General features: G+C 48.9%; 1 protein-coding gene across 3 annotated transcripts; it reads left to right on the top strand.

Moving 5' to 3' along the window:
- The first annotated feature begins 25 nt into the window (after positions 1-25).
- Positions 26-15,894, top strand: ROGDI (rogdi atypical leucine zipper). Of its 3 annotated transcripts, XM_054842474.1 has the most exons (12): positions 1,561-1,718; positions 3,817-3,888; positions 5,197-5,279; positions 6,649-6,703; positions 7,233-7,313; positions 9,745-9,840; positions 11,087-11,185; positions 11,654-11,767; positions 12,504-12,553; positions 13,184-13,218; positions 13,783-13,899; positions 14,440-15,894. In XM_054842474.1, exons 1-12 carry the CDS (start codon positions 1,623-1,625, stop codon positions 14,472-14,474), a joined length of 933 nt encoding a protein of 310 aa, XP_054698449.1. In that variant the 5' UTR covers positions 1,561-1,622; the 3' UTR covers positions 14,475-15,894. The 3 variants fall into 3 exon arrangements, with proteins under 3 accessions (XP_054698448.1, XP_054698450.1, XP_054698449.1); XM_054842473.1 differs by lacking the exon at positions 1,561-1,718 and adding an exon at positions 26-1,228 and having other exon boundaries at positions 13,783-15,894; XM_054842475.1 differs by lacking the exon at positions 1,561-1,718 and adding an exon at positions 26-1,228 and having other exon boundaries at positions 13,092-13,218; positions 13,783-15,894.
- Positions 15,895-26,582: the final 10,688 nt, after the last annotated feature.

The raw sequence follows: 26,582 nt of genomic DNA, 5'->3' as shown, positions 1-26,582 counted from the left end.
ACCAGCAGTTTACCTGAGAGCACTTTGGTCATTGCAGAAGTCTGATCTTGTCAGTGAGGCACTACAAAGGATGAATTTGGGTAAATTCCAGCCTCTGCACGCAGAGGATTGCGTGCATCTGGAGGGAGAGGAGGATGAAAGCTTGGTTTTAAAGCAAAGAATGCTGAGCGATGGAGATCCAGGACCTTTCTGGTGTTAGTGACTTCTTGTGTTGTCACACAAGCCTGTTGGCCCAAGTGCCTCGTCCGGAGTACCCTTCTTTCTAGTGTTTGGGGTTTTTTTGTGCGCTAACTCTTATGAGCACTAACTCAGTAGCGAGTGAGGTTTTCAAGACAATATCCCTTAACCGAAGTGTTTGCAAGTTCCAGACTATTGGGGTTTGATGATGCAGGCAGCATTTGCTGTTGAATAGCAATAATGTTCACATACCAAGACATACCAGGCTAGTACTGATTAATTTTGTGCTTTAACTAAAGTGCTAGCATGAGGAAGAGCTCAGGTTTAGCACTGTGGCTACAAGCAATGCAGAAAGTGATGGAGCAAGGCCACTGAGGCAGAGTTGTGCTCGCAGCAGAAAGTGGCAGTATCGGAAGCTTTACATGCTCTGCGCCTTCCCTTCCAGAACCTTCCTTGCTGATGTGGTGGTGGTGATGATGATGATGATGTGTGCCCAGCTCTCACCCACAGTACATCCAATGTGAGAAGGAAACCGCCAAGTTCAATGCAAAGACTTCACTGCCAGTATAAATTTATTTCAATTTCAAAATTTTGAGAAGAAACTGATGAGACTTCCATGTCTCTACCCATTCTTGAGGAGCTCAGTTTTTTGTTAACCAGTATACACTCAGCTATGGCTGGGAGTAATGCAGAGGAAAGAAAATCATATTGCAATAACGAGTTAGAGCTATTGGCAGCGGCGGTGAGGTGTGGGGTAGTTGAAGGATGACGCCACGGTGTCCTTCTTCCCGCGCCGTCCCCCGCCATCAGCCCCGCCCGCAGGACGTCACGCCTCTGGCACCGCCCCCGCTAAGCCTCGATTGCGACGGGAGGGCAGCGCTGCCCAATCAGACGCCGTGTCGGCCGCGTTGCCGTGCGGAGGCCGTGCGGGCGTGGGCGGGCCGAGGGTGGTGTCTGTAGCCAATTGGGGCAGCCGACGGCGCCGCGAAGGGGCGGGGCCGCTGGCGGGATGGCGGCGGCGATGGCGAGCGTGGCGGAGCGGGCGGTGCTGGTGAGTCGCGAGGGGCGAGTCGGGTGGAGGGCTTGTCGTTGCCGTGGCAACCGGCGGGCGGCCGCTGCCGGGCCCCCCGCAGGCCCGTTCCGGCTGGCCGGGCCCCGGCAGGGGAGCCGCGCTCCCCAGTTGGCCCCGGGCGGCAGCGAGACGGTTCCCTGCCCCCGGCCTCCCGCGCCTGGGCTGAAGCGCTCTGTGAGGGCCGCCCGGTCGCCGCCGCACAGGCTGCGGGGCAGCTGCTCGGGCGGCCGCGGCGGGCCCGGAGGGCGGTGCCTGGCCGTGCGGCCGGGACAGGCTTTCGGGCCGGCCCTGGGCTCTGTTGCCGTGCTGCCCTTAGGCCCGCGGCCGCTCAGCAGGCCGTGGTCTCCTCCAGACTTCCCCTTTAGCTGCTTTAATGGTCCTTGCTCTGGTGTTCTTCCCCTGGGCAGTACCAGGGTGGGCTGCGACTGCCGTTGCTCCTTGCCTTGGCCTCGGGGGAGTCCAGAGGGAGGTCAGTGCTGGAGGCAGTCCTGTTTACAGTAAACAGTGGAACGTGTTGCCTGACCTTGATTATTTTCACAGTCAGTCCAACGCACTGCTTGGTGGAAGACCAGACCTAGCAGAGGGCAGGCAGCCGTGTCAAAGCAGCCTTGTTGACTTAAGTGTGGGAAAGATGTAGACCAGCTGACGTTGCAGACATCTCTGGAGACATGAGCTGCAAGAAGTAGTGAAAGCTTCCTATCTAGGGAGGCAGTTTGAGAGACGCATCCAGGCTAGGTGGAAACCTGCATGTGGAAACCAGATTTTTCTAAGGTTAATGTGATTTGGAATGATATAACTGGCGTTCCTCAAAAATACAGATGTGTAGTGCACAGACATGGTGAATGAACGTGACTTAGTCTGAAATGAATAAAATGAATACTGGGGGGAAGAGCTTTTGCTGTCATTAGGGGAGTGAAGGACACCAGTGATGATTCGAAGTAGAACCATCTGCGTGGTGACAGTGGGGTGGAGGCACTAAAGGCATCTGCTTGACCGATGTGGTTTCTGTTCCTTTGGGAACCTGGAGGAGAGCGAGTGTTGCAGAGAGCAAGGAATCCAATATGATGCCCAGAAACCCAAAACAGGATTAAATGGTGAAAGTCAGTGGTCCTGCACCCACACTGGTTTGCAGGATAACAGAGAATCCAGCCTAGGTTTGTTGTGTGTACCTGCTTTGGGTGAATGTTTGTAGAAACAAAGCTGTCCTTGTCCTACTCTTTGTTCAGATAACTCTTGTGTAAGGAGATGTAGTTATTTTGTGTTTCTCATGGTGAACAGGAACTGTGTAGCAGAGAAACAGCAGGCTTAAAATTTCTGAGTTGACCATACCTTTCCAATTTTTCTGTTGGCAACCTGCTCAATTTATTCCCTTCCACTGCTTTCCATGTGGAAAATTTCTCCACTTCTCTGATGATCTTCTGCACGGGGTCTTGTGTTTTAGCAGGAATGCTTAGCTGTGGTTTGAGGATCTGCTTTATACAGGCTTCTCTGTAGCAGACGATTGATTAAGGCCTGAGGTGGTGTGTCATCAGATCTGAACTTGTTTGTTACTGAATTTGACCAAATGTTTGGGAGTCCTCCGCCTTTCTCTCCTCCCATCCACTTTTCAGTTTAGCTTGCTTTATTTTAAAGCTGCTGTTGCTTGGTAAAATGCTACTGGGGAGGAGGAGGACCATTTTAGTTTTTGTCTTTGTTTCTCACTGTCTAACTGGCAACACATTTGTCTGTAAGTTGAATCTGTTTTGCTCCTGAAAGTAATTGGTAAGGGATCTCCCTGTCTTTATCTCTACCCATGAGCTTTTCATCTTATTTCCTCTCCCTGTCCTGTTGAGGAAGGGGAGTGGGAGAGGCTGGATGGACATCTGGCAGCCAGCTAGCCAAGGTCAGCCCACCCCAGCAGCTTAAAAAGATGCCCCAGATTTTGAAGCAGCAAGATCATAGAATCCCAGACTGGTTTGGGGTGGAAGGGACCTCACAGCCCATCCAGTTCCCACCCCCTGCCATGGGCAGGGACACCCTCCACTAGCCCAGGTTGCCCAAAGCCCCATCCAACCTGGCCTTGAACACTGCCAGGGAGCCAGGGGCAGCCACAGCTTCTCTGGGCAACCTGGGCCAGGGCCTCAGCACCCTCACAGGGAAGAATTTCTGCCTCAGATCTCATCTCCATCTCCCCTCCTCCAGCTTCAGGCCATTCCCCCTTGGCCTGTCACTCCCTGCCCTTGTCACTAGTCCTTCTCCAAAGATACGTACTTTGCTCTGAGGTTCACATCCTGCGCTGCCTGTTCTTTCCTAATTCTGTGATTATTGGTACAGTGATTTGTATGAATGCTGCTTTGTTAAAGTCAAAACAAGAATGAGGACGATTCATTTGGCTGGGGTGGAGAAGTGGAGAATAAGGCCTTTCAATAAATCAGGAAGAAATCTTTTTCTTCTCCTACTAGCCTGTGATTTGAACAGCATGGGCATAACAGTATACTTAGAACTTAAATATTTTTCATGTGTGTCTGAGGGATTTATTTCCAGTGTTTGACTTCTAATGATTCCACTGCTATCTTTCCACAATGTAGGAAGAAGAATTTAAATGGCTTTTACAAGAAGAGGTCCATGCTGTTTTGAAACAGCTGCAGGATATTTTGAAGGTAAAGTTAATTTGTTCCATCTGTTTTTTGTGTTGTGGGTTTGTTTGCTCTCCCATGTAAGGAATGGTGGTAGATTTCCCCTGGAGGAAAAAATACTCAGTAGAGGGTGCACAGAAAGGTTCATCACACATGTCCAGTGCTGTCCCAAGTGGTTGCTTGCCCTCTGGTCTTGAGGACTCAACAATAAAGCTGATTTCCCCTAGATTGCTCTGTTCTTGTCTCTTTCCTGAGAGAGCTGCTTTGAAAAGGCACATAGAGGCAGCCAGACCTGTCTGCTACGCATTTGGCTGAGATGTGAATATTTTTTGGAACAGAGAATCTGGATTTGTGTGTAACTGTCATGTGATGGTAGAAATGAGCACAACAGCTTTTAGCTGACAAGCCACTACTTGTGCGGTAATTAGTAGCATGCACTCTCCTCATTCAAAACCATCCTTCACTCTATATACCCACTTCTCTGCCGGTACCTGCCCCTTTCAGAGGTGTGAACTGTTCAGCTGAACCAGTCCTGAACTGGCCAAAGGGGATTGTGTGCACGAGAGTTCATCGCTCTCCTGCTAGGTTAGTTTTCAACAGGCCCAGCCCCTGGGGTTGGCATGGGTTAGTGGTTCGTGCCAGAGCAGAGGCCAAAATGTGGAGGTGAGGGGTGTGCCAGAGGAGGTAGGAGTGCTGTAGTGCTGACCCAGGATGTGACTCAGTAGCAGGTGACAATAACCTGCAGTTTCTGTATATATAGTATCTATTTTGAAGAAGAATTTGTAATAGTTTTAAGGGTGAAGTGTGATTAAAGGACAGTCACCAGCCAGTATAACCAGTCAGGAGGGCTGGCTTTCGCTCCAGACATCCCACATGGATAAGGGACCGGTGGCGCTTGCACTGTGCAGCCTGGGGCAACAAGCACACTGAGAAGGGTGCAGCGCCACGGCGCCCAAGGGCATGTAGGGCCAGGTTGTGCAGAGTGCTGCTCCTACTGCAGACAGCTTGGCAGCTCCTCTGGGCACTGGCCACTTTGCCTGGCTCTGGGGCATGGAGCTGGAGCGAGGGATTTCCAATTCCTTTTGCCATGAGCCGTACACACTGAGCCTTCTCCTGGACTGTGCCTGTCCTGCAAGAGGACAAGGGAACATCTGTGTGCTCTGCTAGGTGGGTCGCGGGAGGCTTGCAAAGGTGACCGCTCTGTGTGATTGCTCTGTGTTGTGCCACTTGCCAGCGTCTGCGTTTCTGCTCTTGCGTAGTCTTTGTTCCTGGCTTGTGGTGTGCTGGGCCCAGGTGGATGCTCCAGCACTCACTCTGTCCTCTCTTGGGCAGGAGGCCTCTCACCGGTTTGCCCTGCCCACCAGTGGCTCAGGAGGAGCCGTCAAGCAGGAGAACTTTGTGCTGAGCACATCGGGGTAAGTGGTCGTGGCGGTCAGTGGCTGCTGCTCTGCCAGACCGCTCCAGTGGGGGAGCGGGGGTGTTTGTGCCAGGGGTTTCCCCCAGTAGCGAAGGGCGCTGATCCCTGAGCGTCTGCAGCAAAGGTCTCTGCAGCACCCCCAGAGTAAAGGGGTTTTCTTTAATGTGGGATTTCACCTTCAGGAAAACAAACGAACAAACTCTCATGGCAGGTTAACGTTAACAGTCTGTAGCCGCGTTCCAGGGGCTGCCTTAGCCAGACTTGTGCTTTTTTCTACTGACACCTATAATATGGTCATTGATTCCCGACCACATGCTGGGGTGTTGAATCTGTGTGCTGCTGTCAGCAGTTTTGCCAAGGGCATTTTTCTGATTCTGGGTGCAGGGAGTTAAAGTTACAAGACCTGAATTCTGCCCTTGGCTGAATTTCTGACTCTGACCATGGACAAATCTTAACCTTTGTCCTGATCTCCCTAAAATAGCAATAATAAATCTGCTTTGCACAATAGAAACCGAGATCTGTGCAGAAGATGCTATGGAAGTGCAGTTTTTCTGAAATAGCTGTCCATTTTTTGCATAGGCCTTGGTCTGAATAGTTGCACTCTGGCAGAGGTGGCAAGGTTGGTGCAAAGTAGGACACCTTAGTCATTAGAAACAGCGCGGTGGGTATTTTATTGAATGATCTATGATTCTGTATTGGGTTTGAAGGTTGCATTCTTCAGATCTTAAAGTATTAAAATTGATTCTCATTTTCATTCATTGTTGTTGCAAGGTGGATCTTAAAAAGTGTTGATCTAAAGAGTCTCTGTCTAGTGTATTAAAATGTAAGGTATGGCTAAACTGCATTCTTGAAGGCCCAGGTGCTTCAGTCTTTCCCCCCGTTCGTTGTAGATGTGAGCCATCTTGCAAGACCTTTTAAAGGTTTTGGGGTGTGTTTTTTATTTATTTAGGGTTTTTTGGGGGGGAGGGGGGAGGGATGGGGAGGTTGTAGCTTTCAACTCCCATATGAACTAGGTGGCACTCCAGTGTCAGTAATTCATCTAATATTTTGTGTTTGTGCCTGCTAGAGCTATTTGTTGATAGGCAATACATGAAATAAGCATGGGATCAGAAATGAATGTAGTGTTTTAGGCAGGGCAGTTAGGGTGAGGTGGCTCATAAAGAATATGACAGCAGCTGGCTGCAGGCCAAGAGCTGGAGACTTGAAAGCGTGTGTAGAGTTCATCTGCATCCCCTAGCTGACCCCTGGAAGGAAGGGAACTTGGCTGGCTACATGGGACAGGGAGAGGCAGTGTCGGATTAGCAGTTTCGGTAGGTGCCTCTTGCCTCCTGTGACTTGTGTTGCCCAGATCCTTCTTCTCATTCCAGCACAGACCAAGTGAAAGGTGTGTTGACGCTGCAGGGAGATGCCCTGTGTCAAGCTGTGAGTACTTGCCGTGCTTCTTGCTTTGAACAACTATCAAGGGGTGGGAGTCATCCTTATTACACTTTGATGACCTCAAAGGAGAGGTCATCCTTATTATGCTTTACCAGTGATCAATAAGTATTCTTTGTCTGTCTTCCTTAATAGGCATTAAAACCTTAACGTTTCAGCAACTTTTGAAATTTGTCAAGATCTAGCATCTAACGCCCCCCCACCCACTCTGTCGTGAGTGGAGTTGACTTTCATGGGGATTCCTTGCCTTTACCGCCCTTGTTGTGTAATATCAAATTTCCTTGGGGGCCTTCTGAGATGAAGTCGTGTCCTGTCTGGATCCCGATTCACTAGATGCCTTTCAACTTATCCTTTGTATTAACGTCTTCCTGTAGGAGGACTGAGGTTCTGGCCATGCCAGGACTGCTGAAAGCAGCTTGCCAAGATGGTCTGGGAGACAGAATGGAGTGTGACAGGCAGTCTTCATGTTCTGCATATGGGGATTGCTTGTTCTCACGTGTTTGTTTCTTTCTTCAAGGACGTTAATCTGAAAATGCCCAGAAATAATCAGCTCCTGCACTTTGCATTTCGGGAAGACAAGCAGTGGAAATTGCAGCAGGTACTATTAACTTTAAATGCCTATTCCTCCAGCATCCACACCCTCCAAGCAGCAGTTGTACCTTCTCACTTTCTGAGAGAAAAGGTTATGCCTATCCCACAGTAGCTCCAGTGGTAAAAGCTAAGGGAGGAATCAGATGCAATTAAATTCAGTTATGGTGGTAGGAGAGAGAGGTAGTTTCTGCTTGTTCCTGAAACACCAGCAAGCTGAAGGCTGTCTGCATAGCAGTCGTAATCCTTTAGCAGGAGTGCCTCGGGCGCTTGTGCCGTACTCACCTTGTGTTTGCTTGTAAAACCCAGGCTAGCAGGGCAAAGAGCAAATTCAGAGGCTTTGAGTAGCTTGCTCTCATTCTCTTATGGAAGCATTTCTTTATGCTGAGAACAAATTTCACTGCGTTGTGCTCTTGTAGCATAGCTGAGTTCCCTCGGTTAAGGAGTTAAAAGGACGTGGCTATCCAGAACATTGAACCTCTTTCCCACTGTTTTGCTGGGAGATACCTGATATCAGGACCCATCTAGTGCCTGATCTTGAAGACATTGTTTCCCACAGTTACTTTGTCATAGCTGAATCATTTGGAGAGAGATATATATATATATATATATTCCATGTGCTTTGCTACACCATGGCTCAGATTTTTCTAGGTGATCAGTGCGTTTGGTCTTGAGTGCAGTTTCCAACAGCCATTTTGGCAGCAGAGTAAAAGCTCTACCTGGTAACTTTGTAGAACTGTAGAAAATTGTGTACTTCAGATGTTAGTGCTAAACTTGACAGAGTTTACTTATGCCTAACAACAAGGCAATGAAGTTTTTGTGATAACACTCAGTAGTGCATCCTATTTTGTGGGTGTTTTGTATTGCTGCCTGGTTGATAGGCTTCTACGAGCTTTTATGGAAAACACCTTCCTTTATTTACCTGGTAGAGTTTTGTGTTCTAATGTTGTTCAGATGTGGAATGTGTCTAAAGGACTCTGTGCAGGAGCATTTACAGTGATTATGTGGAGATCTTTGTGCTGTCTGAATTAAAAATTAGTATCTCAAAGCATTATGAGTTTCTTCCCGTGGTGAGTGGTGCCATTTGAAGTTTTGTTTCTCTGTGCAAAGTCAAGTCATTGGTAAGAAATAGGCACATTTCTGAGGAACACAAGTGCAAGCACACAAATTTTGAGGAACTGTATTAGAAAACAGAGCAAAATCAAGGGGGAATAGGAATGAAGCAAGTCCTTATAATAGCAGGATTGGTATTGCTGCCAGGAACCACTTAGCTTGCTCAAAAGCATCTGGGAGATGTAAAGGCTGGAAGTGGTGATGTCTGGAGATGCCATAGCCCAAGTACCTGCAGAGTCTCTCCTGTAGTCTGGCAGTGGACTTCATCATCTCTTTCTTCTCTGTGTAGCCTCCGGTGCCTTGTGCTTTCTAAGAGCAGTGCTATTCTGTGATCCCTGAGCTCCAGGTGAGAAGGAACCAGTGCCCACGTCTATGTCAGGAAGGCCTCTACAAGGCTGAGCTGGGATCTGGGGTTGCTGGGGAGCAGTGTAGATGTATCAGACTACAAATATCCCAAGCTATGTTATCCATCTCCCAGCAGCCACCTTTCATACAGGCTTCCCTGCTTACCTTTTCCGTTTATTGCACCCTCAGATTTACCCCTTTGATTTTCTTTTTTTTTCAATTTTTCCGCTGCTGCCTGGAATTGAACACAAGTCACTTTCTCCTAGGGCCATTTTCTTCTTCCTCTGGTTTGTCCTTCCTCCCATGGGAGTGTATCCCCACTGGGATACACTTATCAACCTTGCTTTGATAATTGTCTCCTGGCTGTAAGCAGTCTTGCTTGAAAGGGACTTGAGCTAGTCGTGTCCTGAGCCTGGTCAAGTTCCACACAAGCAGTGCAATGGCAGCTTCTTTATGCTGGAGATAGCTCTCAATCCCAACAATTACAGTTTAGAAGGACTCTGGAAATACTGCCAGAGACACTATATTAGAAATCAAGGTTTACTGCTCATTGCTGCTATTGCTGTAATTTATGTCATTGGTTTTAGCTCTAATAGTTCCTAAGGAAGACATCATTATTCGTGTTGCTAAACCTGACTGAAATATATCATCAACAGTGAGAATTCTTACCTGAACAGTCATGATCAGGATGAGAGTGCCTGATGTCACTGTTCCTTCAGGGCAGCAGCAACATTTCTATTGACAATCCAGGTTGTAGCTATCAGACTGTTTTGCGTCTCCAGTCCTTGAGTGAAGAAGCCAGTGATGCATCTGGGCAGCAGTGGTTTATTTGTGTTAACAAGTGTCCAGTACTCACAGAGAAATGTCCTTAACATTTGAGAAGCCACCATTTTCTTAGGGCCAACAAGATAATCAGGAAAACCTCTACTTCCTAGTGTGTATTATAGAGTTTCTTTAACAGGGCTGCATTTGTACCTTTGCAGATCCAGGATGCTAGAAACCATGTTAATCAAGCTATTTACCTGCTTATGAACAGAGATGTAAACTACCAGTTCAAAACAGGCTCGGAGGTTCTCAAGGTGAGGAGAAAGTCCTGTCTACTTGAGTACGAACGTGCATTTTTCTTCCCTCCATTTGTTGTTTTAAATACAGTTAATGCATGTTACTATCTTGAGTCTCTTACTGGAAATGGATTCCCCAGTTGTACACCTGTGTACTTGTGTCAAGGAGTGTTCAAGTGACTTCATATTTGATAGGAATCCATAGCAATTTATCATCAGTAACAGGGTTGTACATCGTGGTGAGTGGTAGTGCGAGCAGTCAGTGCCCTGTCGCACAGCAGCGATATTCTGGGAGCATCTGCCTTGGTGTTTTTTGGATGATGTGGTTATACAGCTCATGCTCTTCCCTGTCAGTCAGTGCTTTTGGGGGGAAAAGAAACGAGGCAGTCATCAGCAAACAAAAGATTACAGTTAATACTCATGATTTACTGATGATTTGAAAGTGACTTCTCACTTGCTAGTAGTGGTTGATGTGGTCTGATACAGACCAGCTGCTGCATGGCAGTAAAGCCCAGCCCTCTGCTTGGAAATGCTCTCTGAAGCTACCAGAGTTTCAACTCACTCATTAGACTCCATCACAATATCAAACATGAGAAAGCTAAACCTTTTTAGTCTCCACATGGGCATGGGCTGCTAATAAGAAGAAGCTGGGTAATAAATTTACTTTTGGGTGGAAGTAGGGGGGAGAAATTAGTCATAATATAAAATGCCTTCATCTTAGCTGTCATGAGCTCTGTAACCAACATATGTTGCTTTCCACTTTTTTTTTCTGTAAAAATAGAGCCTTTGAACTGTGGTTTCTGGCAGGATTTGACTCACGATGAGCTGGTTCTTTTCTCTGGTACCCTAGCTCATAGATGGTTATGAACGAGTGGGCCCATTCAGCAGTTGTTGTACCCATGATGTGGGAATGGGGAGAACTAGAACACAGTTTGTTGTTTTTCCTTACTGCCTGCTCTTCAGAAGAGCTGATGATGAGTTTGTTGATGCTTCTGTGGCATCAAGTAATTGATCTCATGTTCTCTTATTCTTCTAATGAATAGCTGTTCTCTTTTCAGTTCCTGGTATTAAACACTCCTGGCCTCTCTCACAAGTGTCTGTGACGGTGGTAACAGTTAAACTGCATCCCTGAATTCCTGGAAGGGTTGGGAGGTGGTTGTGGTGGTTGTTATAACACGTGCAAAAGGCTGTAGGATTCTGCAGCATGCTATCCAGAGCTGTCCAGGGATCGCCACTCAGCAGCGTACTGTACATTATCTTGTAGCTTATGGATGCTGTGATGTTACAGCTCTCAAGAGCCCGAAATCGGCTTACAACTCCAGCGACTCTGACTCTACCAGAAATTGCCTCCAGTGGTCTCACAGTAAGTACGTGGTGGTCGATCTCTCCATACAGTCTGGCAGCATGCAACAGTTAGGATATTGTGCTGCATCCTGGTGGAAGGGGATTTCTGAAGTGTCTCCTGAGACAGAAAGAGAGAGCTGAAGTAGCTGTAAACCCTGAGCATTTTTGGCTGCTCTGGATTTTCCTCTGGGAAAGCATGAGGACTTGGTTGTCAGAGAGTAAGTTCTGTTCTCCGCCCAGGAAGCTTGTCCAGGGATGATTTCCCCTTGTGAACACTGCTCCATCTTCTTTTGTCACCATCATGCACACACCGTTTGATCAAGTGCAGCAAGAGGAGCAACCATTGCCTGCAAGCTGCTCAGTCTTTCTTTCCTAATGTCCCTCTCACTGTGGGGTAACTAGTATGGCTTAGAAAAAGGTAGTAATTTCCCAGCATTAGAAATAATCGTCCTTTCACTGACAAAGAAACTACTTATTTTCTCACCAGAAAATGTTCACACCTGCTCTGCCTCCAGATATCCTTGTGAATTTCTATATCAACCTGAATAAGCTGTGCCTGACTCTCTACCAACTCCATGTGCTGCAGCCCAGCACAACCAAGGTGATGCTTACTGTCTCTTGAGCCTCGTTTATTTACCTCTCCCTATGTCCCTCTGTGAGGAGGAGATGGCACTGCTACGTGGTGCGATGTTATATGCATAAGATAATGCAGAAGTGACTGTAACTGGTGCTAAGTGTCTGTGTTTAGATCTGCTGCAGACAGTTTGGGGCATGACCGCTTAGCCCAGAAGGAAATAGCAGTGCTCTGGAGAAAGCCAGTAACTATTCTTTGCCAAGTAATGCTTTGTCTTACAATATAGTTTGATAATTTTGTGTAATTTTGGAAGGGCATAATTGTATTAATCCAGTTTACATTGAAGTAGCATCTTGGATTTTCTGAATGAAGTTTTCATGGATGCTTTTCTGCTTCACTTGTTGTATTTGGGTCAGCTTGATGTCCTGTAAAACCAGAATTAAACTCTTAAGCTTTATGAAAGGCAGTCCTCCCATATGGATATTTTTCCTAAAAATCTATCTTTTGTTTTTCTTCTGGATCTTCTCATCTTATTTTTGTGGTGCTAAAATTTGGAGCTAAGTTGGACTCAGCCACTGTGTAGAATTGTTTTCCTGAAGGAGCAGGAAGGGATCAAATGACATGGATTCCATATGAATGGAGTATTCAGGCAGATACAGTATAGTCATTTTTTGTCAGGCTACTGAAAGTGCAAACCTTAAATGTCCTCCAAGTAGTCTGTTTACTGCGTCAAAATTCTAATGACCTTTTCCTTCTCTTCTAGAACTTCAAACCTGCTGGAGGGTCCATTTTACACAACCCTGGAGCCATGTTGTAAGTACAGTCACTGCAAGGGCTGTGTAACAGGTGTAGGAGTATGCTGAGGATGAGAACCAAATGGCTGTACGCAGTTTTGATTATAGCATCTGTTGAGTGGGGAAGCTGCCACTTGCTGTGGCTGTGCCTGTGAATGCACAGGTGCCCATAGCAGTATTTCTTTAATGACTCAGTCACGAAGGCCAAAGATGGGGCTTTTCAGGATACAGCCCACCCATACGGTGCCATGAGTTTGTCTGGAGATCAGAGTTGTCAACCAAAATGAACGTTAGGTTATTGGCATTGCCATCTGCATTTCCTGCCTCTGTGCCTCTCTGGGACGTGGCAAAGTCTCTACCTTAACCGTGTGAGATTTAGCTTAGCTCTAAACCTGGTCAGAGATAGACTGAGTGTTTGCATTTTGTAACTTTGCCATGTGCTGCTTTAAATTTAGTAGAAATCATAATGATCTCTTCTATGAGAATGGAGGACAGTTGAGTTTTATGTTCTATGCTGTTGTGTGTGAAGCTGTGCTCCTGTTTTTCCCCCACTCCAGTGAGATTGGCAACCAGCGGTATGAAGTCAGCCATGTTCATAAGGTGGAATGTGTTGTCCCATGGTTAAATGATGCCCTTGTCTTCTTCACAGTTTCACTGCAGCTTTGCCAGCAACTGAAGGACAAGGTAATGACCTTAGAGAAGGGGCTTTGTTTTTAACTCTGGATTTTGAGAGGACCTCAGATGTCCTAAAAATCTGATGTGATATTTTTCTGTACAACTTACATATAAACTGAAAACGAGTGATGAGTCAATGCTCTGGAGCCAGGGAGCTGGCTGACACTGCCTGGCAGACAGCCATATGGGATAAACGTAGTAGCGTGGCAGACGTGTTTGCTGAACCTAGTGACTAGATGGAGAGGAACAGTTAGAAACTTTCATGTTCTCACTCATGAGCTGGGTGTGAGAAAATGCCAGATTGCTGGAGAGGAGGCATGGAGACCTCAGCAATCTAGATTCCAGTAGACCAACGTTCAGTTCCAGCTCTGCAGCTGACCTGGCTGCCACTTTGAGCAAGTAACTTTGTGCTTCAAGCCTCTTCAGTGACAACAGCAGCAAATCTGCCCTTCTCCAGTGCAGTGCTGGAGTGTGTAACGCTGTAAAACTCGATCTTCATACGTGCGTTATATGCGCTTTCTTCTATGGCCCAAGGGATACAGGAACTTACCTGCTTTTCTTCTTGTTTTCCAGATCTCCGTTTTCTCCAGTTACTGGAACTACAGGCCATATTAATTTTCTGTGGAGTATCCAAGCCCTTACAGCACTTCCAGTGTCTCCGTTTGTTTTCTACATGCCAGCTGAGTCCAGGTCAGCCTGAGGAGTGCTGTGGTTCACTACTGTGTGGCCCTCCATCGGGTAGGGTCAGTGTATCCAGAGACACAACCTTAGTAGCCTTGTCTGGGACTGCTGCATAAGCACTGCACCAAGAAATGCTGTGTGGTTGGCAAGAGCTTCCACCTGTCTTTGTTCTCATGTGCGTTGTGTGGCTTACACTTTCCGAGCCTCTAATGAATTACATTAGTCCATTACAAGGAATGGGGAGCTGTGGATTCTCACTAACTGTATTTGCAAACAGTGCTGTAACTAACTGCTGGCCTGGGAGGTGGCTGGGAAGGGATGAAGACAGACTAATGTAACACATCACAAAAAGCGTAGGGCATGTTGCTCCATGTATGTTGTTGTGATCTGGTCCGGTTGTGGTTATGACCTGCCCTGAGCTTCTCCCTCTCCTATCTGTTCTGTCCATGCCCATGTTAATTGATTCCCCTTTGGGGATATTCTTACCTGCTGCTGTTTGAACTCTTTTTTTTCCCTGGCATTAATGTGATAATATTTTTTTTTCCAAAGCCCTAGTTGGGCCAATTGATTTTTTCCAGGTTTAGTATCTTGTTTTCACTGCCAGCCTTTGGAGTTGCCTCGGTACCTTGAGCAGAGCTGTGCAGTCTCACATCCTGTTATTAAACCCAAAGTGAGTACCACATTGTTCCTACAACTTGCTGCCTACCTATAGATGCTACAGTATGTAACTCATCCCTCCAGACATTAATTACTGTGAAATAAAGATCCTCAGACCTGCCATGCTCCTGTGGGCTGTCAGTGCTGAGAATGAAAGAGTATCAAAGATTATGTGCTGTCTTATAAGTGAGTGGTTGTTCTGAGTTCTGCGTGCTGGATAACTGTTTGCCTTACTTGGAGGACAGTAGTGGTCTCTGCAGGCAGAGCCGGGCAGCTCTTTGAAGGCTGGGCCTAGTTTATGTAGCCTCAGCTGTCTGACACCCGAGTACTACCTGAAGTGCTTTTCCCTTGATGCTCATGTTTAAAGGGGCTGTAGGTAGTGAGACTGGGTTGGTTCATGGAGCTGGCTGTCAAGTGATGAGCAAGTACACTTGCTTGGTTCCAGCTAGCCCTGTCCAGCCTGTGTTTCTGGTGGCTTTCCTCACTGGAGTACCTTACCGAGGAGCCTACATGTGTGCTGAGGTGAAGACTTGTACTGGGTTTGTGTGGCAAGGTTTTGGTAGCAGGGAGGGTGGCTTCTGTGAGAAGCTGCTAAAAGCTTCCCCCATGTCCGATAGAGCCAATGGCAGCCAGCTCCAAGACGGACCTGCCACTGGCCAAGGCTGAGCCCATCAGCAACAGTGGTAGTGCCTCTGTGATAACATATTTAAGAAGAAAAAACAACAACCTCGGAGAGCTTTTGCAGCCAGAGAGAGGAGTGAGATGTGAGAAACTGCAGACACCAAGGTCAGTGCAGAAGGAGGGGGAGGAGGTGCTCTAGGTACCAGAGCAGAGATTCCCCTGCAGCCCGTGGTGAGGCAGGCTGTCCCCCTGCAGTCCATGGAGGAAGGATGAGGGGGTGTAGAGATTCCACCTGCAGCCCATGGAGGACCCCACGCTGGAGCAAGCTCCTGGCAGGACCTGTGGATCCGTGGAGAGAGGAGCCCATGCCAGAGCAGGTTTGCTGGCAGGACTTGTGACCCCGTGGGGGACCCACGCTGGAGCAGTTTGCTCCTGAAGGTCTGCACCCTGTGGAAGAGACCCACGTTGGAGCAGTTCATGAAGGACTGCAGCCTGTGGGAAGGACTCACATTGGAAAAGTTGGTGGAGGACTGTCTCCCATGGGAGGGACCCCACGCTGGAGCAGTGGTAGAATGTGAGGAGTCCTCCCCCTGAGGATGAAGGAGCAGCAGAAACACCGTGTGATGAACTGACCGTAACCCCCATTCCCCATCCCCCTCTGCCGCTGAGGGGGGAGGAGGTTGAAGCCGGGAGTGAAGTTGAGCCCGGGAAGATGGGAGGGGTGGGGGGAGGTGTTTTAAGAGTAGTTGATTTTATTTCTCATTGCTCTACTCTGTTTTGCTTGATAATAAATTAGATGAATTTTCCTCTAAGTTCAGTCTGTTTTGCTCGTGATAATTTGTGAGTGATCTCTCCCTGTCCTTATCTCGACCCATAAGCTTTTTGTTACACCTTTTCTCCCCTGTCTAGTGAATGAGGGGAGTGACAGAGCAGCTCTGGTGGGCACCTGGCCTCCAGCCAGGTTCAGCCCGCCACAGGACTGCAGGCTCACTGGTGTCCCTACAAAACCAGGGCCATTGGAGCCTATCTTGACAGCATGGTTGGGAAACACCAGGATCCTGGTGTTTTCTGAGTGCTATCCAGAATGATGTGCTCATAAGGAAGAGATCACAGAACAGTTGAGGTTGAAAGAGGACCTCTGGGTTCTATCTGGTCCAATTCCCCTGCTTTTGCAGGGCCACCCAAAGCTGGTCTCCCAGGACCATGCCCAGATGGCTTTTTAATAGCCATAAGGATGGAGACTAGAAGTAGATATTTTGCTTTGATTTTTTTTTTTCCTGTATAGACCTCTGCTATGGGCATGCGTGGCCTATGTTGTCTGCAACCTCCCTTTCTGTCCATTTGTGAGATCCCTGGGATTCCGAGTGTGTTAGTGCCAGCCTTGTTACTGCTGCAGCCTCCTCTGAGGACTTGACACTTGGTGCTGTGCTTGGTCTAATGCATGCTAATATGAAGGCTGCAGGCAGTAAGAGAGCCTTCAAATGAGTATCGGGCTGTGACTGATGAATGTGTTTGTTAGTAAGTAAGTAAAGGTGGAAGGTAGAGAGGCCTGGATGGGCTGATGCAATAGCAAACTCATTACTGATTCTAGTCAATTAGTCTTATGACTAGCTGTGGTCATGACCCTGGGTATGCATTTACCGACCCTGGGTATGCATTTACCAACCCTTGCTCTGTTCCAGACCATTCTCTGCTTAGAAAGTGATTGCACATGTGTGGAACTGCTCACCAATAACAGCTTCTCGGATTAGAGTATTTTTATAGTTAATAACCTCTCTGGAGCTGTCTGTGCTCTTCTTTAACACTCCCTGTGTGTGGAGTAGGCTCCTTTTTTAATTCACGCTAGTGCATGCAGTCCAATCAATGTTGCCGTATCCCCTCCAACTCGGCTTCCTGCTGATAGGGATATAACATGCAATGCAGTGAGAGTTGTTTTCTTCTGAATGAAAATAGTCGTCTTCAGTTCTGGAGGGCAGGAGTGTGCAAAATGGAATACCTGTCCTGATTCCAGCTCTGATGCACACTGGCTGTCATGAAGACTGCTAGGTGGCAGTGGTAGGTGCTACAGAACACTGCCTAGGTTACCGTTATAGAAGAACAAGGTAACAGCAAGGTAGGTGAGATTCTACAGGAGAGGCTGGCCCAGAGCTTTCTCTTTGGTGCCCCAAGCATCCTCTGCGAAGGCCATAGGGAGGAGGGAGCCACTGCTCCCTTGCACAGAGCAGTTTCATCTTCATGTGCTTTTATGTCCCATGGGAGGAGTGAGGCAAACTATTTCTACAAGTTGATGCAGCACATAAAGGCTTACTGATGACATGCTCCAAACATCTCTACAGGAACTAAAAAGCTTCCCAGAAGCTGTGGCTGTGCTTTGAAGCATCTTCTGAGCCTTGTGCTGCCTCTTTTAATGGATGTTCACAGCCAGGGACAGTTCTATGCTTCGCTTTCAGTCCTGCTGGAAATTACACCTGTAATGGAAGGGCTGGAGCCCAAAACCCTGAAAAGAAGCATAGCTGGGCCTTCCATTCAGCTGGGCCTCCCCAGAAGGGATCTTATTGTGAGGTTGTTCCACAGCATGTTTTGGTGATCAGCAGGTGTGAGCTTGGAAAATGATTCCAGCCTCTAGCTGGAGGGAAAGAATAGTTTCTCCTGCTTTCTCCTTGCCCTCGCTCCCTGGCGGTTCCCATGGCTGCCGGCTCTGCATGGGGGAGCACCTGTTCTCCACTTTGGCTGCAGTAGCTGAGGATGATCTGTGGCTTGTAGCTGAAAAGTCTGCATTAAGGTACTGCATCGTACAGGGATTGTGGGGTGGACCGACTCAAGTCGGTGTATTGGCCATGGTTGGCATTGCAGGTACTGTGCAAGGGGTTTGCATTCATCCATGTGCAGAGAAAAGAAAGGGCAGTTGCTGACGTTGTAGAGGAGGATGGAAGTGGCTGGGCAGCTCCTGGCACTCAAAGTGAAGATAAGAGTCTGATTTCTAAGGTGCAGCAGAGGGAAGAAATGGGCAGAGTCGTTCTGTCCAGCCATGAGGTGGAGGTGGGCTTAGGGCTCCGTAGCCATAGGTTGTTTATGCCCACTTTCCTTCTGGGAATCTAATCGTTTTGGAAAAGGGATGTGTCATTGTAAAGAGGAGGAGAAGGAGTTTGGATGTGCATGAACACACAAATTGAAATAGTCTCCATGCTTTGTCTGTGCTCAAGCCCAGGTATCACTTCCCTCCCCCAGAACAGTGCAACAGTCCTGAGCACATCTGTGCCTGCCCAACCACATCCAGCCTGTTCTCTCTTTCCCATCGCCTTCCCTGTGTGAATGTGTCTCCCCGCCACGTGGGGGCTGGACACCTGAGACATGAGTGCGTCCCTGCAGGGGAGAGCAGGGTCTGTCCAGTGCTCTGCCTGCTTTCCTCCCCTGCCCCCCCATTTCAACAAGCAACAGATACTGCAGAGCGGGCCTCAGCCTTGGGAGCTCCTGTGTGTCCCAGGTCATTCTTGGGTGCGCGGGCTGGGTTTTATCACCTTGTGTTGTTAGGGGGAGTCGCAGCAGCGGATAAGCACCAGGAGTAGCAGCAGAAGCACAGTCCCTGGAGAAGAGCGAGCAGTTACATCAGCCTCTATGTGTGCCTGGTAGCACCCCACGTTTCAGCGAGTAACCTCTTGGCTGTCTGCTCTCCTTTTCCCCATTAGCATCGCAGCACTTTGTGTGAAGTGCTGTATGTCACACAGGGCATGGAAATCCCACAAACGCCATCTGAGACCAGGCTGGTCGAACTGTGCTAGTGTTAGGCAGGGTGGTGGCATTGCTATGAAAGTGGTCTTGCAACCAGGGGAGGTTACACGTGGAATGTTTCCTTGGGGCGCCTGTATCTTTGCTGCTGTTGCTGCCCTTGCCGGCTGAATGTAAATGGAGTGGCCACTCTCTGCGTTCTTCCTCCAGGGCTGTGCTGCTTGGGGACTGCATGAGTTGCTGGGATTAAGGCAGCTGCTTACCAAGAGAAGCTGTCTGGCACATGCCTCAAGCTGAGGTATGCACCCACCCACAAAGATGAAGAAGATGGCAAAGGCTGGGATGTCATACTCAGTCTCAAAGAACCTTTTTCTTGCCAGCCAGCTCAGGACATCACGGGTCTCATTTTCCAGGTCTGGGCTTTGGCTCTTCAGTTCTGCCCAGAGCTTATCCAGGTAGTGGACCCATGGACCTGCTGGGCAGCAAGACAGCCCCTGCTAGCAGGGGGAATGGGAAGACAAATGCAGCCATGCACTACTGGTCCCTCACTGGAGGACGCAGTGTGTTGCCTGGGGACAGGGTGATCCTTACAACCCTGTCACCAAATATGGGATAATAAACTCTCCAATACTCCATTTTTAGTATTAGAAAGCAGGCATTCTTTATTATGGCGCTGGATGCACAGGGGATAGCTCTGCCTATCGTGCTGTGGTGGGTTGACCCTGGCTGGGGGCCAGGTGCCCACCAGAGCCGCTCTATCACTCCCCTCCTTCACTAAACAGGGGAGGAAAAGTATAACAAAAAGCTTATGGGTCGAGATAAGGACAGGGAGAGGTCACTCACTAGTTATCGTCACGAGCAAAACAGACTGAACTTAGAGAGGGAATTCATCTAATTTATTACTAAGCAAAACAGAGTAGAGGAATGAGAAATAAAATCAAACCTTAAAACACCTCCCCCCACCCCTCCCATCTTCCCGGGCTCAACTTCACTCCCGGCTTCAACCTCTGCCCCCCCTCAGCGGCAGAGGGGGATGGGGAATGGGGGTTATGGTCAGTTCATCACACGGTGTTTCTGCTGCTCCTTCATCCTCAGGGGGAGGACTCCTCTCATCGTTCCCCTGCTCCAGCATGGAGTCCCTCTCACGGGAGACAGTCCTTCACGAATTTCTCCAACGTGGAGTCTCTCCCACAGGCTACAGTCCTTCATGAACTGCTCCAGCGTGGTCTCATCCGTGGGGTGCAGACCTTCAGGAGCAAACTGCTCCAGCGTGGATCCCCCACGGGGTCACAAGTCCTGCCAGCAAACCTGCTCTGGCGTGGGCTCCTCTCTCCATGGGTCCACAGGTCCTGCCAGGAGCTTGCTCCAGCGTGGGCTTCCCACGGGCCACAGCCTCTTTCAGGTGCCTCCACCTGCTCCGGCGTGGGGTCGTCCGCGGGCTGCAGGTGGAATCTCTACACCCCCTCATCCTTCCTCCATGGGCTGCAGGGGGACAGCCTGCTTCACCATGGTCTTCACCACAGGCTGCAGGGGGATCTCTGCTCCAGCACCTGGAGCACCTCCTGCCCCTCCTTCTGCACTGACCTTGGTTTCTGCAGAGTTTCTTACATCTTCTCATTCCTCCCTCTGGCTGCAAAAGCTCTGGTTTTTTTTCTTCTTAAATATGTTATCACAGAGGCATTGATTGGCTTGGCCTTGGCCAGCAGCGAGTCTGTCTTGGAGCTGGCTGGCATTGGCTCTGTCAGACACAGGGGAAGCTTCTAGCAGAAGCCACCCCAGTAGCCCCCCTGCTACCAAAACCTTGCCGCACAAACCCAACACACATGCATACCCTAAAACAAAAGTTCATCTTTTATGTACCTTAAAGACATGGATATTCATACATTTTTCAAGAAGCCTCTGCCTCTCCGCCTACCTACTACATTTACATAATGCTGGTGTTGCAAAACTACACTACGCATGCGCGGGGGTCTCGGGTGGTCGCCAGTGGTCATTTGGGGAGTTAGCCCCCCACTCCTTTTTCCCTTTTATGGTCTTGAGGACAATTTCTTCTCCTTGGATGTTTCCCAACTCTGTTGTCCGGCCAAGCTGTTCTTCCTTATCAACGCTGTTTGGGCAATCCTGGAGGGATGTTTCTATTCTCAAGGTCAGGATATCTTCTCCGTACACATTAATTACTCACAGGCCTTGTTAAATTCAAAGCTGATCATTGTTTGGTAAAAGAATTTCTCAACAACCCTGATGGCGAGCCTTGACTTGGGGCTGGGCTTGTAGGGTGGGGAAAACTGTGCCCAGGCTAGAGCAGGAACTTGGCAAGACTTCTGTCAGGAAAAAGCTGTCCTCATTTAATGCAACTGCAGATGCGGGCTGTTGAGTCAGCGTGGCACCCTGCTCTCCTCCACAGGCCTGGTGGGCAGGAGGAAGTGGGACCCAGCCTGCATGGCAACGGGAAGGGCTTCCAGCTCTTTGGAAGCACGAGCTGCCCCTGCTGCAGGAGGAATGGGGGGAGAAGGCAGCAAGGAGGTACTGACTCCATCCCCATGGCTACCAGGGCAGTGGGGCCCTGCCTGCAGGGAGGAGAGGGCAGGAGAGTGGGGCCTTGGCTTGTGCTTACCTGACCTGATGCCTCAGAGCAAGGGGTGGGCCAGCCCCGGGCTGTTCCCTTCTCCTGGGTGCTGAAGGGAGGTGGATCCCCAGCCCTTCTGCCCTCCCCCAGGGGCTAAAAGGCTGGAGGGCCTGGAGGCCAGGCCCAGCTTGCCTCCTGGCTCAGCCCTGAGGAGAGGGGAGCCTGATGCCAGGCCTGTCTCGGCCCCAAGGCAACACTCTAGAAGATGGCCCTTTCCCTGGGGTCAAGGTGTCTGTGTCTCCCAGCCACAGGCATGGTCAGGAGTGACACGGTGAGCTGAGGGCCCAGGGAGGGAGGATGGGGACACCCAGCTCTGCCACACCGTGGCCATGCTCTCCTGCAGTGCATCACAGCGTGGCGTGGGGAGGAACAGGAAGGTTTGCAGCCATGCTGGGGGGCTGTGGGGTTGTGGCCCTGGAAAGCTGGTCACAGGCATCATGTGGGGTCCCCCATTGCTGACCATTGCACTGCCCTTCCCCAAGCACACAGGGACCGTCCCTGTGGGCTCTGGAGGAGCTGCTCTGGATGACAACCTCTCCAGCCCAGCACTCGGCTTCCTCCCCTGGTGGTGCCTGGGCTTGCTGTTGGTGTGGCTCCAGGACCCTCTGCTCCACCTGGCCTCGGGACACCCCTGCCTTGCTTTCCTCTGCCCAGACTGTGGGGTTGGAAGGGCTGAGGCATGACAGATCCACAACATCCATGCAGAGAAGCAAAAAGTATTGTGTTAGAGAAAGGGAATCAGAAAGTGGAAAGTGATTGAACCATAAGGCACACTACTTTCATTGTCACACCTGACTGAAAGGGAATACTGAAAATTTATTTTCTACAAGTGGTTAATAACAACAGTTAAAAATGAACGGTAATGCCAGCTTGAGTCAAATCATTTAACTACCATATTGTAGAATGAGCCTATTTTTTTCTGAATTATGATCCTTTTTTAAACTGGTAGTCCTGCAAGGAGCAGGGAGTTGTACTCAATGATCCTTATAAGTCCCTTCCAGCTTCTGAGATATTCTATGTAGTTCAGAGGTGCATGGTGTGATCATGCCGGCGCTTCATCATGCAGGCTGCAAAACAGTGTAGCCCTCCTGCATAGGATGTCTTAGCGCTGGCCTGACTCAGTTTCCCTTGATGTGATTGCATCCTGTTTACTTTCCCTTTTTCTTGCTGAATTCGCTTCTATACAGAGGGATTGTAACTGCACTCACACTCCCTATGTAAGGATGTCCCTGTGTGTATGGGAAGGGGTAGCAAATCCTTGATGACCTAAAAATGATCTTTCAGGTCCTTGTGATTATTGACCAGGCACATGGCCTTAAAGAAGAGTCTTTCCGAGGATGCTGCAGTGGTGGATAACCCCTCTACCCAGGTCGGTGGGTGCATGCCTGCTAGAGTGGGTCCCCAGGAGCCAGCCAAAGAAGGGAGGACCAACTGCAGAGCTCACCTTATCCCTGGCCCATTAGCAAACCAGTCTCTTTCCCACTGTCCTCTGCCAGCACTGGCAAAGATTTCATGGGGCGGGTCAGGGCGAGAGGGACAGGTCCTCCAGGACCCACCTGTTGTGGAGTGGAAGTCCCTTCCCCACTCCTGGCCTGGTTGGGTGTAGCCCTTTCCAGGCATCTGGGCACCTAAAGCAGCATCCAAGGAGGGGCTTTTCCTAGTGCGGTTTGGGATTATCAGCATCATAACATGGCTGGCCAGGCTGGAGGGACCAGGCTGGAGGCTCTGCTCTGGCTGGTTGGCCCCTGTGCCCCCGTGTCTCTTCTCTTGCAGGGTCAGAAAGCAGCACCCACAGGACCTGCTGCAATTTGTTTTCCCCTTTCTTGACAATGTTTTCTGCCTTTACTGCTGCTCCATGTTGTTTTGCATTAAAAGGTACAAAACTAATTTTGAAATTCAGACCAAAGTGCCCTTCACTGAGGCTACAAAAATCTATTCCTTATAAGAACCTTGTGCATATTACTGAGCAGTACAGTAGTCCTGAGGGAATGCTGCTCACAGACAGGAACATCTAATACCAAGAGTTGCTTTTCATTTTTTTCACAACAACAACAAAAATCGCATAGCAAAAGTAGTTTGCTAGAATGAGCCATCCTAATGGAGCAAGGATAGGGCTGGATGAGTCATGTGAGGCAAAGATGTGGATTTAGAGCCAAGTTGAGCAGTCTTGAGATCTTGCGAGTTTAGCTGAAACTTTGATACCAGTTTACAAGGGCTAGATGTTTAGCTGGTCGTAACTGTCATAACCATAGTTAATGGTGTTGAAAATGTTTTTTGGCTTGATTTTTCTGGATGTGCGTCCCAGGCAACTGGAGATGGATGGCACACTCCTCAGGAAGGCAGCGTGGGGCCAGAACAGCTCTGGTGCCATAGAAGTGCAAGTGGGATGATACTTCCCAGCAGTGTGTGCTGGTCTGGTGCCAGTGAGGCGAGGCACCCAGGGGCTCTGCCTACCTGCTGCGGAGCCGAGTGCTGGCAGCCACATTGCCCGGGCACAGTCACCCATGACGCCCAGGATGGGGTCTGTGCCTCATAGAAAGCCTGGGGGCTGAGACAAAGATTTTTCTAACACGCACCCCAGGCTTGACAGTGCTTGTGTTATCTGAAATGGCAGCAAACTGATTTGGTAGTCAGGTTTTTGCTCCACAGAGTCACAGTGTAGTTTCACGCCTGTCTGGTCCCATCTCCCTGATCCTGAGCAGGAGGAAGGAGGTGGTGCAGAGATTGATGCGTGGCCTTCTGCTTCTGAAGGCAACTCACTTGGCAGAGCCAAATGCCAGGTCTCAATCTGTTTGCCCTAGCAGAGCTGCTGTTCCTTCTAGCATCTCCCATTTTCAGAATGTGGGTCTCATTCCTGGGGTTAGGCATCCTCAATCTATGGCTTAGATAGGAGGGGGCTACTGGTATTTCAGCAAGCCAAGAAGGCAATGGTAAAGTAATAGAAGAGCTGGGCCAAGAGGGAAGGCCCACTGCAAAGCCTCAATACAAATCTTTCTGCACAGAGGAAGAGTTCTGTGCAGAACTCATGGTCTGTCATGGATAAGGATGTATTGCACAGATGTAAAAGCTTGCCTTCTCTGTCCAGGATGTGTAAGGGTGTACATGGAGCCTGTTGCTTTGGCTGTCCTCTCAGCAGTGCTTTGCATACATGCAACACCCTAGGAGCAGGGAGCACCTGGGTGCACAGGAGAACACAGGCACCCATGTGGTGTATTTTAGGTGGGAGACAGAACCAGTTCTGTTTGCTGGTAATCTTTGCAGAAGGTGGAATTGCTTGTCCTGATTGCTGTGAACAGCAGGGACATACAATGTGTCCCTGCTTTTCTCTCCTACAATCTAATTAGAGCCAAATTCCACCACTACTCAAATTGTGGTGTCAGAATAGAAGCATTTGCAGTCGACTCAGGCGAATGAATGTGTTACCTCTCGGCTTCTTATCAGCAGGGTGCATAATTCACCTGAAAGATATCCATGTGCACTAATTCATTGCCCAGAGACGGGAATGACAGTTATGTCTCATTGTTGGGCTGCTGTTTGTGAGAGCTGGGATGGGGGCAGCAACACCAGAGGAGACAGTGGCTGCGTAAATTTGCTCACATGGCCAGCTAGAGCAAGTTTACAGGCAGATGGAAAGTTAGCTGGGGAGGTTGAAAGCTTGAATGTGGAGAGGCAAAATGCTGCATTTATTTGCTGAGTGGCTAGGTAGGTGCAAATAGATGTGAGGAGGAACTAGGTTAAGCAGCTGGTGAAAATGGAGAGATTGTGCCTCACATGCTTCTGGGTGCAAAAATGATTTGTGGTCCTAGAGAAAACAGTCTCCAACCAGTGTGGGAGGTGGTCTTTGGCTCTTGAGCACCAAAATCACTCAGCATCCTGCTGCATCTCCCCATTATGCTCATTCTGCACCTCCTGACTGCGTTCCCACTGCTGGTCCAGATGCTCTCTCTGTCCTTTAGCTGCCCTCTTCCCCACTAAACTTTGGGACTGGGACACCCTCTTGCTGGGCACCCCCAGGAGAGTGTGGTATGCTTTCAGCAGCAATGACTGCTGGGTGTTAGGAAGTGCAAGAGAGATGTGAGAGCAATTTCTCCTTTAAGTAGATCTCCAGGCTCTGTGTACTTTGTAGTGGTGTGGGCAATGCTGCTCAGGTTATCAGCACAATCAGCCCACACTAGCAACATGGATTTGGGGGTCAAATCCTGTGTAGGGAGTCAGATCATGAGTGAAGGAGACAAGGAGGGAATACAAATACTCATACCAATGCAGGAGAGGGGCCAAGGGAGCCACTCGGTGACTTTCTGCTCAGGTGAGCTGCCCATCAGAGGATATTTCTAGCCCTAAACTCACCCCAGAGAGCCCGAGTGGTCAGACAGTGTGCCCTGCTTCCCTGCAAACTAGGATTGCACAGGCTCCTGCAAGCCCTATCACTGGGGCTCACCTTTAGCTTTTCTTTGATAAAGCCTTTGACCTGAGCTCAAACATTTCCACTGTTGGGTTGGAGGATTTGCTGCCAATTCTAATGACTATCATCTTGCCTGGTAAAAGAAATGCATACTTTGGTTCCAATCTGACTGCATGCAACTTCCGTTTCCACCTAGGTCTGAGATCCCAGCCTGCAAATGGGGCTTCTCTTTTTTTTTTTTTTTTTTCTTAGCACAGCAAGGCAATATTCAGCCAGATTGAAATGCCAGATGCTTGCTTTCTCCCAGCCTGCTAAACAAGATGGGTGATGAAGGATCCCACATCACTAGCAGTACTCACTCAGCAATGATTCTCCCTTTCTAGCTGTCGTTTGTGGCACAGACATTTTAATGGGGGTTTTAACCCACTTAGTGTGCATTATTCTGATTTTGTATTGTTCTGGTGTGTTAATCAAGCATTCAGGGATGGTCTGGTAGACAGTGCCAATCAAGGTGGGGTTATAAAAAATAGCTCTCATCAAAATCACTTGATATTTTTTGATGCAACTGGATATTTTATGTAAGAAGACATCTGTAAAAGCTCTGTCCTACCATCATGTGACATTAATTAATGAATCCCATGTCAGCTTTTCCATTATTTT

The sequence above is a fragment of the Grus americana genome, chromosome 15 (genome assembly GCF_028858705.1).
Source record: "Grus americana isolate bGruAme1 chromosome 15, bGruAme1.mat, whole genome shotgun sequence".
Taxonomy (NCBI): Eukaryota; Metazoa; Chordata; class Aves; order Gruiformes; family Gruidae; genus Grus; species Grus americana.
Note: the sequence above shows the minus strand (reverse complement) of the source record. Positions and strands in the feature narration are given on the sequence as shown.

Coding starts and splice junctions, on each gene's coding strand:
- ROGDI (XM_054842473.1), top strand. CDS start 1,187: ATGGCGGCGGCGATGGCGAGCGTGGCGGAGCGGGCGGTGCTG. Junction 6,704..7,232: donor GAGATGCCCTGTGTCAAGCT/GTGAGTACTTGC, acceptor TCTTTCTTCAAG/GACGTTAATCTGAAAATGCC. Junction 12,554..13,183: donor CACAACCCTGGAGCCATGTT/GTAAGTACAGTC, acceptor TCTTCTTCACAG/TTTCACTGCAGCTTTGCCAG.